Genomic DNA, 13,805 nt, shown 5'->3' with positions numbered 1-13,805 from the left:
TGAGAATTTTGTGTAAGACATTAACACAGAGGGATGTTCAGCCATGTTTAAACATAGTACATTGATGCTTTATGGAAATCTTGACAGAAATGTGAACACTGGTACAAAGAGTTTTTGTCACAGGACAAGGTTGTTGATGACATTTCTACCTTGCAGCTGGTGTGAAACAAACATCCAAAAGTGAAGAAGGGTAAAGAAGATAGGAACAAGAATGTCTAACTGAATAGTTTACCAGATTCTGTTGGTAACATCGAAAAAAGAGACCAGTCCAGTTAGACTTAGAAGCTATTTTTGAGTTTTCTGCTTCATTGGAGTTGATGTGTAAAGGGTCATATGTAGACGGCCCCATATACTGTACCTGTTCCACTTTGATATTAGATGGGCTCATCTCAAGTTTTCTACCTCTTCCGAATATCAACAAACTGGTAATATAGTCTCTTGTAGGTCAAGCTCCAAATATGCTAAATCCTATATTCCCACAATGCAACTCAAGTTGTGATATCATCAGGTTTTCCTGACAGGACAAGGTTGTTGATGACATTTCTACCTTGCAGCTGGTGTGAAACAAACATCCAAAAGTGAAGAAGGGTAAAGAAGATAGGAACAAGAATGTCTAACTGAATAGTTTACCAGATTCTGTTGGTAACATCGAAAAAAGAGACTATTATTATGACCACATTATGAACCAGTTACATGACTGCAGGGTATTCCGCCTTATGTCCTGCCCCCTGCATGCTCTACCCAGACACCACCACTCGCTTAAACCAAACTGAGTATTTCCAGAGACAGACAATGTCCTGTTCTGTGCTAATTGTGTAAAAGGGCAATTTTGGACAATGTCCGGACTTGGTTTGTCAGACATTGTCTGGAGTTCATGGGAAAATTGCTCAAGAGTTTCTTGTTACGTGGACAGCTGTAAGAGCCAAATTCTTACATGTTACGTTTCATGTTATGCTAACATGCTAACAATGACAATGCTAATGTGCTGATGTTTAGTGATATTTTTTACCATGTTAACCATCTTAGTGATGCGTGTTAGCATGCTAGGGGGTTAGGGTTAGGGATAGGGTTAGGGTTAGAAAAGAAAAGTATTTAAAATGTGGGTAATTGGCCAGAAATGTCAGATGATAATCATAGTAGTAGTAGAACTAGAATTCATCCTCTGGGGACCATCAATGTCTGTAAAAAATGTCATGGTTATTCATTCAAAAGTTGTACAACATTTCAGTTAGGACTAAAGGGGTAGACTGGCCATACATAGAGACACAGCAAGGGCATGGCTAAATATACAATATTACTGTTTTAGTATTTTCAAGTAAGTCTATGTAACAAAGCATGTTAACAAGGTGAATAGGGTATTTATTATATTATGTTATTGTCACTTTTATGTTTAAAAGCACACTACTCTGGTGGGCTGCTTAATGCAGAAGCATGTCAAAGCCATTCATTCAAAATCACGGCTGTCAGCCGGGGTCAGAGGTCAGCCTGAGGGGTCAGAGGTCAGCTGTGTTTGGTTGGTTTGGATGAAGCTGCTGGATTTCCAGAGGGGTGAAAGTTGCACTTGCAGGCTGTAACCTCTCAACTCATATACAGTATGAAACATTTGAAATGCTCAATATACACAGTTTACAATCAAAAATGATGCCTGTACTTGATCATACTACATCTCTATTTATTCTTATGTGATTTCATCCTGCACTGCTGTGCCAAGACTTTACAGCTTCATTCAAAACACATTTTCTATCTTTGGTGTGCTATATTTCAATAGTAATACAATTATACTTGCTCTGTTTTACTTTCTCACCTTTAAAAAGTCCTGACAAACTTCCCTTTCCCGGGCCACATTAACCAGCTCTAACTGGGGGATCCCGAGGCGTTCCCCGGAGATGTGTGTCTGATAGAATGCCATTTTTCAACACAATGACCTTGATGAGATAAAGTTGGACAGCTGTTTGAAGATACGGGCTGAGGCTGGTTGATGGAAAAATATGAAAAGATGCAGGAAGATCAAGAGGGAAAAGGAAGAAAACAAGAAGCTTGAGGGCAAAAGAAATACAGATGGGTTGATAAAGGGGAGAACTAGGGGTGTGTTGAATGATTGACAGCATACAAAGATGGGTGCACCAAGATCTGCTCCTCAGTCCTCAGGTCTTTTTTTTGTATCACGTAAATGGTCTAAATCTAACTAAAATTAATTCTTGAACATGAAAAGGGAAATAAAAACACTTTGAACCTGTGAAAGACTTATCTCTGCACATTATTTATTGGCAATGCTCTGGAGGCAGAAGCTGTGGACTTTTCTCATACCCACTATGTCTGTTTCTTTTCTTCTAATCAGTAATGAGGTTAAAGCCATGTCTGATCTCAACTGCACATACCTCTGAGGATTCCCCCCAGTTTATACGGTAATTGCTTCTTTTCTGTCATTCTCCTTCTCTTTCTTCACATTCAGCTCTTTTCATTTTCCCTTGCCTTTTTTCTGCTGTAGCTTACCTACTGTTCTGGTCCCTCTTGTGCTCGTCCTTCAATTTTAAATGTCACTCCTAATGTTTCCTCCTTCGACTTTCTTCAAGCTGGTTCCTCCTCTTTTACATGCAGTTATCTTCCCTTTTCCCCCCTCTCCTGCCCCCCACTTCTGTTTCCTCTCCCTCCGTCCTGCTACTGAGCGCTTTGAACTCAGGTAGCTGTTCAGCATTCCTCAATATGACCCCCGGGACCACGGTCGGCTAAAAAAAAGAAAAAAAGAAGAAAAACAAAAACTGTTTCAGCTGTTTCTATAGCGACCCTGAGCCCCAGAGTTCCACTTTGGGGTCAAAGTGACAGGAGGCGCTTCAGTAAGTCCAGTTAGACTTAGAAGCTATTTTTGAGTTTTCTGCTTCATTGGAGTTGATGTGTAAAGGGTCATATGTAGACGGTCCCATATACTGTACCTGTTCCACTTTGATATTAGATGGGCTCATCTCAAGTTTTCTACCTCTTCCGAATATCAACAAACTGGTAATATAGTCTCTTGTAGGTCAAGCTCCAAATATGCTAAATCCTATATTCCCACAATGCAACTCAAGTTGTGATATCATCAGGTTTTCCTGATGACATCACAATGACAACGTCAAGGTTAATTTCCTGTCTTTAGAAAACTCCCTTCAGAGCCACAGAAGACATTAGGGCACTGTCACACGTGCGCAAAAATAACATTGTGTTCATTTTTATTCTATGTAGGCAAAGGGGTGCATAAAACATCTGCATGGAAAAGAATTTCCATCACATGGAGTTCAACTTTGGCCATCAAAGTCACAGTCTGACTCCATCTGGCTGTCATTCTCTGCTCTTCAGTATATATTTTTACTGCTGAAAAAACAACGTCTACAACAATGCAAACAGACTACAGCAAACTGATTTCCATGCACGTCACATGCTGCACTGCCCGCATTCAGCATTAATATCGCCTCAGCAGGCGATGGTCACTCGCCTGCATTCACCCATTTGTGACCGTACCCTTATACAGTTAACTGACCTCACAAAAAACGACAAACTTTTCCACTTTAATTTTACTTTAAACATAAAACGCACATACATTGTGACATCTTTGTCAGTATTTAAGAACATTTATTAATTTATCAGCTCAATTAATAAAAAATATCTTAATAAAAAAAAATGGTGTTTAACTTCACACTGCCTGTTGAATTTATTGTCAGACACTTTCTTATGCAACAGTAGATTTTAGGTGTCCTAGTCAGTCATATTTTGGAAATCTAGTACATCAAATCATTTTGAGTCAGTCTTTCCTTCCCTGATGATAGGTGGCCTCTATTCTCCTGGCAGTCAACCATGGTATACAGTGTGTGTGTGTGTGTGTGTGTGTGTGTGTGTGTGTGTGTGTGTGTGTGTGTGTGTGTGTGTGTGTGTGTATGTTTCTATGAAACATGGATTATGTCTTTATTCCTGTCTGGTAGATCAAAGGCTTGTGGTATTTTGTGACCAGCCCTCTTGTTGTGGCAAGTTTTCTTTTCTGCAGTCTCTTTTATCCGGTGTGTGTGTGTGTGTGTGTGTGTGTGTGTGTGTGTGTGTGTGTGTGTGTGTGTGTGTTTTAGTGTGTTTGGTAAACCTAGGTTCTGAGTTTGTTATTGCAGATTCAGAATGACATGTTTATTTATACGTGTTGCATTTGCAATATACCAAGTCAAGGATGTTTATCTGGTGCCTCCTGTTGGTTTGGGGTTTAGAAAGCTAGTTTTCATGATGGTTGCACATACCAAACATTCTGCAGCAGGGGAAGAAAATGAAGAAAAGCTTCTCTTACTGGGTTTAAGAAAGCATTGGGATTAAACTTGGAAAGAAATCCACTCAACCATTTAGAACTCCTTTTTTTTGGGGTGGGGGGTGGGGGGGGTCTGCGTGTACAGTAAGTTATTGCTTCATATATTTTTGAGCTCTGAAACAAAACAGATTTAATTTACTGTAATTTAGTTGTTCAGACTACATTTGTAAAACGCCCCTATGGTATAATATCTGGATATACAGTAGCTGCACTCTTCAGCCTAGCCCTTTAGTTGAAAAGGTTGAATATGCAATATCAGTAGCTTGTCACTGGAGGGAGCCCCAGTAACATTTTCACTCTGCAACCCAGCATTCATCCATACATTCATTCATAACAAAGTGCGACTTTGAGACAGTATATGTGAACACCTGCTTTTATTTCTTTTAAATCATCTTCTAATATGAACTTCCGACTTTGATTTGAAAACAATCAGAACTCTATGATTGTCACATTCCTGATATAAACAGTATATGCAGTTTGTTTTGTTACTACAGTTTAGTACATTCCAAAAAGTGGGTTCAATGTTAAATATGAACACTTTAGGGGCTGTATGAATATGATTACTGGGAGGAGGGTGGGGGTTGAATCTAGAGAATGAGCAGAACACCGCCATCTAGTGTCTCAAGATTGTAGTAGCAACAACAAAAAATAATTATACAATACAACTGTGTGAAGCTGTTTTAGCATGTAAAGTGAAATAGATAAAGAAAGCTTTAAGTTTTCAAGTTGCCGTTTGGTTAAATATGTGTTTGAGAAATTGCCCATCGGTGTCTGACAGAAAGAAAGAAAAAAAACCCCACCTGCTGTGACCATCCTCTGATAGTTTTTGTACAGTCCCTTAGGCTCTTAAAAACACTTAAGGTGTGACTTTTACTTGAATCTGCCTCATAATAATTATAATAAACAGGACCACTCTCCATTAGAAAAATAATTTCTTCAGCATGTCATGTCTAGCCCTTTGGCTTCAACTCTGACGCCCTGAGCCCTTTGGTTCATCTGATGGAGGAGGAGCAGGAACAAAGCAGAGATGATGAGAGCTACTCCCGCCATGAGGAAACCCGTTCCATAATCATTCATCTTGTCTATGAAGAATCCTAAGGGAAAAAGTACATGTGAGGGGTTTGCAGTTGGGACACAGTCATATTTTTAATCATAATATTTTAGTCAAAAGGAATTCCTGACTGGACTGCACCCATACTGGCCAAAACAGCGACATCATGATTATAGTATAATTTTTGCTTCATTTAATGACAGATAGCTCTAAACCAGGCAAAAGACTGAGGCAGAGATACGATAGAGAGGATTGCATGAAGATTCATTTTGTCCTGAGGCGGTAATGCAAGCTTGTGAAGGAAACATAATTAGAACACTTTGATGAATCCTCAACATCCATCAACTCTATGGTCTTCAAAGTGCTCAAAGTACTGAAGGGTACAATAAATAAGTGAGAAATAGCCTCTGTGTCAGAGGGACCATGCTAAGTTATAAATAGTACCTTAATACCTTCACTTTAATTAGCTCTTTTACTTTATTTGAGGTCAGTTTCAGCCTTTAGCATTATCTTACACTTAAAATTTAGGTGTGGTGGTCTTGCTTTAATCCAAATTAGGAGGTGTGTAGGAACTTGTTAAACAGAGTGAAATGGAGACATCCACTGTCTAAAAATCCGCCCATTACTACACAAAGTGTCGTGGCCTTTACCACCATGCTCGCCACACGTAACATTCTCCTAAAATGGAAACATGTTTCTCCACCGACTCATAATAGTTGGATCCGTGAAATTTCAAATTTTTGAAAATGTCTCTGGTTGGAGAGGTAAAGGTTTTCACACAGGGGATTTTTGGAAGCATTCCACAAAACCTGGGGCCCACTGCTGGCTTTTATTAGCAATAGTATTACTGTTATCCCTGACGATGCTGAGGACACTTCCTAGCGCTGGAAGGACACTTTATCTTACTTTATCTACTTATGTTACGTGTAACTTTCATTTCCTGTTTTTGCCACACTAACAACATTCTTGAAAATTCATAAATACCATCAAATGAATCCAGACTACAATTATGTGGGTGTGATATTTTCCCCACTCTGTCCAAGAGGTTTTCCCAGCCGATCTACTGCTGGCTGTGCTTAGAAGCAGGACACTTTCTGGCACGGGTTGCTGTGCCTGGATGCCAAAGACAAGCTGGGTGTTTTTCAGACCGTATTTACTGCTATTGTTTAGAGTTGTGTGTAAAAATGGGTTATAACCTCAGTAATCAGGCCCAAAGTCTCACTGATTTGCAGCACAGCTCTGTGGGTGGCGGTGCTGCCGTATGTGTTGGTTTGCACAGAGAGAGGAGTGGAAAACAAGATTTGTTTTCCACTGGATGTGAGCGCCAGGGACATTTCAGTTTAATAGCTGCCTAAGTATTTTTTTTAAATCTTACAAAAGAATAGATTAATGAAGATAACTGCAAACAGAGTGCCAACGTAGCACACTTGAGAAGCTTTCCAGCCACTGCCAAACCTATCCCTTTGTAGCAGAGACGGCTGAGTGGTTGTGTAGTTGACTGTGTGAGTTTAGTCTTCCTGACTCATTGATCCTTTATCTGACTTTTGTTTGAGTAAGTCAGAATCTATATGGATCTAAAATATCAGTAGTCTAACTGTGTATTGAGAAATCCAGGTAGTAGCAGACAGTTTTTTTTTTCTCTGAATCCACAACAAGCGGGTGAACAGCTACGATTTATCCACACACCATATTAGGAAGGTGCCCATAATATTTGATAAGTTTGCTGAATTTTTTATATCTTCATAACCTAAAGCTGCTATATATTTTTTTAATATTAACTATGGATCACATGAGTATGTCGAAATAAAAGTGACTCTTGTACTCCCAGTGGTGAAACCATAGGAAAATTATTGACTCTGCAGTTCTCCTCAACTCTCCTGAGTGTATTGATGTATTTGTTTCCAACAACAATGTTTAAGTTCACTCCCACCACTCTCATCAGGGTAGTTTTCTTCTGCATCAGCTAACTGTTTTTTTCAGTGGGAAAGCTTTAATAACCTGCTGTATGCCATACTTGCCCAGTACCCAAAGGCAGACAAAAGGTTAGCAACCATCTTATGAACATAATGGAGCATTTGGCTGCTGAGACAGATATTTCCCTCAGGAGTTGGTGGAAACCAAAACCCAGCTAAAAGGAGAGTGAATATTGGACTTTTACTTGTCAGGTATAGCCAGAAATGGGACTTCAATTTAATGCAAGTGTTGCTCTGTATATCTGTGTGCTATCTGTGTGCTAACTGTTTGCTAGCATGTTCACCATATCAATTTTTAATAATTGAGTGTTAATACTTGCTTGTTTCTGCCGCCTCAAATGGCCAAAGCATCAGTTATTGAGTATGAGAAACAAAAACATTTTGGCATTTAAAAGATGATTTGGTTTTCTCTACTCCTTTGTTAAACCATTTCTCTATTACAGTTGTTCTCATGTTCTGGAGGACACAGTGTATGAATTGTCACACGTAACAGAAGGGGCAGTGGGGAAGAAACCCCATTTAGAGGGGGAAAAAAAGAATCTTTGAGAAGCAATCACCCATGAAATTAAGTATCATGATATTATAATTTGTGCACAGTTGCTCTCTGAATAAAAACCTTAGGTCCTGTGGGATTGACTGGATGACAAAATTCCTGATTAATTAAAGGGTGGAGCTGCATGTCACAAAGGTAAAAAAATCTAATTTTATTTGAATAGGCTCACTGGGCTGTGGTTACAATGCAGAATGGTGTAAAAGCACATCTATTGTGTGAGACTTAATGTATCAGAAGAATGGGCTTAGGAAATTGACAGACACTGTAACCTTGAGTTTTTTCCTAAGCTAGAAGAAATGTTACTTGGTGCAGCTTCCTGTTTAATTCTAGTTGGTAGCCAGCTAGCATGGTGGAACAGATCACAAGGAATTTAATAGCAAGAACTCAAAGCTGAAATCCATTTCTATTTGATATGCATAGGCACACTGTGCAATTGCAGTTAACTATCAAAGCATCTTTCTCTCTCACCAGCAATGGGCGGTCCAAGCAAGCCTCCGCCACTGCGTATGAGCATAAAGAACCCCAGCGCGCTTCCGAGCCTGTTGACGCCCACAACCTCAGCAAGGACGGTGATGTGGATGGCTACTGTGGCGCCATAAACCAGGCCATAAGCTGCGCTGAAAGCAGCTAGCTCTGAGAAAGAGGAGGCCAGCGGGCAGAGGAGTAACACAGTACCCAGCAGAATCACCGTGGCTGTCAGCTGCTGTACCTAGTAGGAGCAGAGACCCAGGAGACAGACATGTGCATAAGCTATTGGACATACAATGGACTGGCCTCCACACCTATACACACTTTTCATGTAGGCAGGGTAGTACTTCTTTAAAGGAATAGTTTGACATTTTAGGAAATATGCTCATTTGTTTTCTTGTCAAGAGTTAGATAAGAAGAATGATAGGACTCTGATCTTTATGCTAAATATGATGCTACAATCAGCAGCTAGGTAGCTTAGCTTAACATAAGGACTGGATGCAGGGGGAAACTCCCTCCGTACAAAGGTAAAAAAGAAAACCTGCCTTCTACATAAGTGCAGGGCAATTGCCAATGTGTTCATTAGTGAGCAGGAGGGTGTTTTTAAAAAAAATATATAAATATATATTTATAACTTTGTTCAGAGGCAGCTGTTCCCCCTGTTTCAAGTCTTTACGCAAAGCTAATTGTCAGCTTTAGCTGTATTTACTGTACAGACGTGATTGTGGTACTATAAATCTTCTCATCTAATTCTAGGCAAGAGAGCAAATTAGTTTATGTGCCATAGCTTTGCCTTCATATGTATGTATGTGATTTTCAAAAGGTTGTTCGTTTGGTTAACTACTCAATTGAACGTACCGTCTTCACCAATCTTAAGTTTGCGAACCAACCAAAGAAAACCCTTCCAAACAGGTCCAACGCTGCAGAGATGGACATGAGTGCAGCCGCCTGGTACTCCTCAATCCCCTTGCTACGAGCATATGGAACCAGGAACAGAGCTGGAGCAAAGAAACCCAGTGCAGCAAAAACCCCAAACATTGAGTAGACCATGAATTGAGCATTGGTGATGAGAGTAAAATCTACATAGCGAAGAATTTTGGACCTTATTTCAACGCTCTTAGTTATGTTTTTTGTTTTTTGTATTTTCATGGTTGAGTAAGGCATCTCCTCAAGCTCCTCAAAACATGCCTTGATTGTCCCATGCTCAGACCCCACATATATTCTCAGCTCCTCTGCTTGTAGGCAATTTGGGTTGCTCTGCTCCAAGTAGTCTTTTGGTAGCAATTTCAGGGACATGCCTTCCTGCTCTGTTTTGACCTCACAGGTCATGTCTCTGGTGGCTTTTAGGGGCCTCAGCAGCATCCCACACACACAGAGGTTAAGCTGCAGACCCCCCAGAATCAGCAAAGCACCCCTCCAGGAGTAGCTATCAATCAACAGCTGGAATAGAGGCGTGAGGACAAAGGTAAAGACACACTCTCCAGCGCTGGCGAAGGCATTTGCCATGGGACGTCTTTTCTCAAAGTACAAGCCAAGCATGGTCACTGTGGGGGTCCATGTCATTGCACAGCCAAGACCTGCAGCAAAGGATGCAGGCGCACATCATGTTTTGTCTGTATGTTTTTAGAGTTTGTGTTGTGTTTGCTTCAAACCACTCACCATTTAGGAACCCGACTGTTAAGTAGAGTTCAATGACGTTACGAGCAAAAGCCCCCAAAACGACTCCTGCACCACATATCAGTCCTCCAAGTATCACTACAGAGCAATGGCTGTAGCGAGCACTCAGAGCAGATGCTACAGGAGCTGCAGAGGGACACACATTCAAAAATAACACTATGCAGGACATCAATTTATTTTGGGCGACAAAATTGCAGTAAACTGAATGCTTATGCACTTCACAGCAGGTTCAAGAGGTTCTGTTTATTTTAAAGATGTATAAATTAAATATAATCGTGTTTGATTAATATTCTCAATGAAAGTAGACATTAGGTTAAACCACAGAGGAGCTTTAAGAGAATTTAAATTAATCCCAGGGACTCTTGCTGCCTGATTATGCCTTCATTTCCAGCAGATAATAATTTATTTAATTTTGAAAATCAAAAAGCAATTGTATTGTATTTTCCTATTAGTTATTGGTGATCAGAACCTCAAGTCAAGAACAGAAGACTGTCTATTCAGTCAGCTTAAAGATTTGACATGCAGGGTCAAAAAGAGAGGGGATTTTGAATGATTTTTAAGAAGAATAAACTTTATTTATTTGTCACATACAAACATACAGTACACTGTAGTGAAATTCACTCTCTGCATTTAACAACCTGGGGTTCAATATCTTGCTCAGGTACTCTTTGACATGCAAAGAGGAGGAGCTGGGGACTGAAAATTCAATCTTGTGGTTGAATGACGATCACCTCAGAGCCACAGCCATATGAATATAGATATTAAGTTTAAGAAATTGAAAAAGACTGTGATAATTACCTATGATATGAATGGTAGCCACATCAATAGATGTAATCCAAGATGTTTCTGTAGCTGTGGTTTCAAAGTATTGGTGTATCTCAACGTAGAAAACACCGAAGGCCTTTATGACCCCAAAGGTCAGTCCGAAGACCATGAAGCAGGAGAGCAGGATGAACCAGGCGTAGCCTCCATCAGGAGCGGGTGCCACAGCTAGCCTCACCTTCTGAGCCTTAACTGGGGAGTCCATGCTGATCTGTGGTGATTTTTGCAATTTTCAAATGTCTAGGAAGAATACACATGGGTGTTATTATTATTATTCTTTTTAAAAACAAACAGAATAGTTAGTTAATTTTTTTAATCTTCTGTACCATTCAGATGGGAACCTCTCACTATCATTTAGTAATACACCCATGGGGCGTTTAGAGGGGTACAGAATGAAAGTATTGCTTTTCCATAAAAAAATATATTTGGACTGAATTTATATATTTTTTTAAATTGACGGGTTTGACAATGACTTCCTGTCACATTCTGTTTACATTGTACCAGCCAATAGCGGTCGGCATTGCGGGTTTCCAGGGTTGTCAGTTGCTCAGTGCAGCTTCTGTAGGCTGGCACTGGGTGAAATGGAGTTTGCATATTCTGCAGCTTAGTGACCTGAGAAAAAAAATGAGAGTTAATATAGGCCAAGCACTCACTCGATGGACTGAAATAAAGGAGTTCAACAGCATTAAAACGCACGCCGAAATGGCTACGTTTGTCCTTAATTTGTAACTGTCATGTTTACTTAACTTTCAGTCAAATTACTCTGCAATACTTTTAAAGATGCGATTTGTCGGAGTGGATGGGTTCAAACAGACTCTGGTCTCCTGAAGGGTAGTGGGCCAGGTCTGACGAACATGGCAAATTGAATGCTGGAATTATGTTTTGTTGTTGTGACTATGATCTTGAGACTCTAGATGGCGGTGTTCTGCTCATTTTCCATATTCAACCTTTAAGTCTACTGATTGCATCCTGTATTTCTTTAGTTTTTTATTTCTGATGTAAGAATGCTATTCTGCATCTTGCCAATAGATGATGATATCTTTATGTATACATAAGTAGAGCAATAAACAACACTTGTTTCTTTTTTATGACACTGGTGGTTTAATTTGCTACCGCACATTCGTCATTCGATCACAACAGGTATTTATATACAATTTTCTGGATTTAACAATTGGATTTAAGGGTCAAAATGGTCTTTATTTAACAAAACTAGATAATTCATAACAAAAAGGGCATTATTGGAGATCTTGAACCTCTATGAGAAGAGGAGGGATTAAGTGCTCTACTAATAAGCTTTAATAAATTAATTAGTTACCTTGTAATATTAACCAGGCAAAAGGTCAAGGGACTTAGGAAGCAGAGGAGGCCATAGCTGGGCCAAAGCACATTCTTAGTTTCCTGTTTGGCAAGCGAGGTTTCTGATACATGAGACTGGCATTAGGGGTGTCATCACAAGTAGTGTCCCAGCTTTGATGATGAGACATATAAGGCAGTGCTCTATCAAGATAAGGAAATCAAAACTGTAATGTAATGTCTTCCCAGACTTCCCAAAAACACTATGGGACAGCTCTCTCTCTCTCTCTCTCTCTCTCTCTCTCTCTCTCTCTCTCTCTCTCTCTCTCTCTCTCTCTCTCTCTCTCTCTCTCTCTCTCTCTCTCTCTCTCTCTCTCTCTCTCTCTCTCTCTCTCTCTCTTTCTCTCCCTCTCCCTCTCTCCCTCTCCCTCTCTCCCTCTCTCTCTCCCTATCTCTCTATATATATCTGTGATGGGCTTGTATGTATTTTAAAATACATATTCATGTCTTGTTTTTATAATTGTTTTGCGTGAAATACATTGCGCTTACATTGTATGAAATGTGATATATAAATAAAGTTGACTTGGACCCCAGTCAGTGTAAGCAGCTTAGATTTCCCTTGCATAATCGGATTTAGCTTTTTTCTCCGTTTATGAAAAATACATAATAATAACAATAAATATAATGGAGCTTGATGTACTGCCTGAGAACCTGTTTACAAAGCGTTTTCAAGCATTTTAATTATGGAGATCACCCACCTGGTGTGTGATTTGGCTGAAAGCGGTCTGGACCCAAACCAGCATAATGACCCCAAAGCTCAAAGTTAAAGTTAATCACGACAAAATTTCCCATACGACAATACACTTCACAGTTTACACACATGACATTTAATGTTAATTCACATTTACCATACCTGTTGTGGTCAAAGTGAAGCCATCATGCTGCAGGCTACCTCTCCAAGATAGTAATGGCCTGACCTTTCTTTGTCACATGCAGAACTGGTGGTGGTGTCACTCCCACAGCGTGGGTGCAACATGCCTAATAGCAGAGAAAGCATGTTGCAGGTTACATGGTGCAAGGGTCAAGAATGGACTGTGCAACAGTGAGAGTGTGAGCAAGATGAATTAAACATAGACAGGATATAAAGACAGCAGAGGATTGAAAAACAAGTGCATGTAATTCAGAGTCAAGAGCAGGAGAAAAGCCGGGTTTGAACTGAAACATAATCTTATCTTATATTTGACACCTTCAGTTTCCTTCCTGTATTTAGAACCTGATAATGAGTGTGAAAAGGTAAAGGCAGTTGAAATATATTCTTGACTAGATAAACAACCTATTAGGATGTTACTTTCAAAATGTTTTATTTCTTCAATAACTTTACACCCCTGGTTCCAAATCTGGCATTTATCTATAAAATTGAATATTTATAAATAAAAAAAACAACAAAACAACTTTAGGTAAAGTTGGGTTAGGCAGTTTATTTTTGGTGTTGTCAATAATATTTCATTATTTATTATATTCTACAAAGCCCCCCCTATGGTCACAGCAAGAACTTTTTTATTGCATTCCCTAGCAATAGTTTGCGCGTCCTCCCAATACTTTTACATTCCCTTGCAATGTGTTTTGCATGCCCTTGCAATATTTAGCGTT

General features: G+C 39.7%; 1 protein-coding gene across 1 annotated transcript; it reads right to left on the bottom strand.

The window, feature by feature from the left end:
* Nucleotides 1-5,254: 5,254 nt before the first annotated feature.
* On the bottom strand, nt 5,255-13,120 carry LOC310949138 (monocarboxylate transporter 2; the record flags this gene model as incomplete). The annotated part of the gene is made up of 6 exons (XM_083916471.1): nt 13,069-13,120; nt 10,839-11,102; nt 10,023-10,166; nt 9,222-9,940; nt 8,364-8,604; nt 5,255-5,412 (listed from the first exon to the last, which is right to left on the bottom strand). Exons 2-6 carry the CDS (start codon nt 11,065-11,067, stop codon nt 5,255-5,257), a joined length of 1,491 nt encoding a protein of 496 aa, XP_083772597.1. The 5' UTR covers nt 11,068-11,102; nt 13,069-13,120.
* Between the last annotated feature and the right edge of the window lie 685 nt (nt 13,121-13,805).

This window comes from Echiichthys vipera (genome assembly GCF_963691815.1).
Source record: "Echiichthys vipera genome assembly, chromosome: 7".
Taxonomy (NCBI): domain Eukaryota; kingdom Metazoa; phylum Chordata; class Actinopteri; order Perciformes; family Trachinidae; genus Echiichthys; species Echiichthys vipera.
The sequence above is the reverse complement of the archived record's forward strand: the minus strand, read 5'-3'. Positions and strand labels throughout refer to the sequence as shown.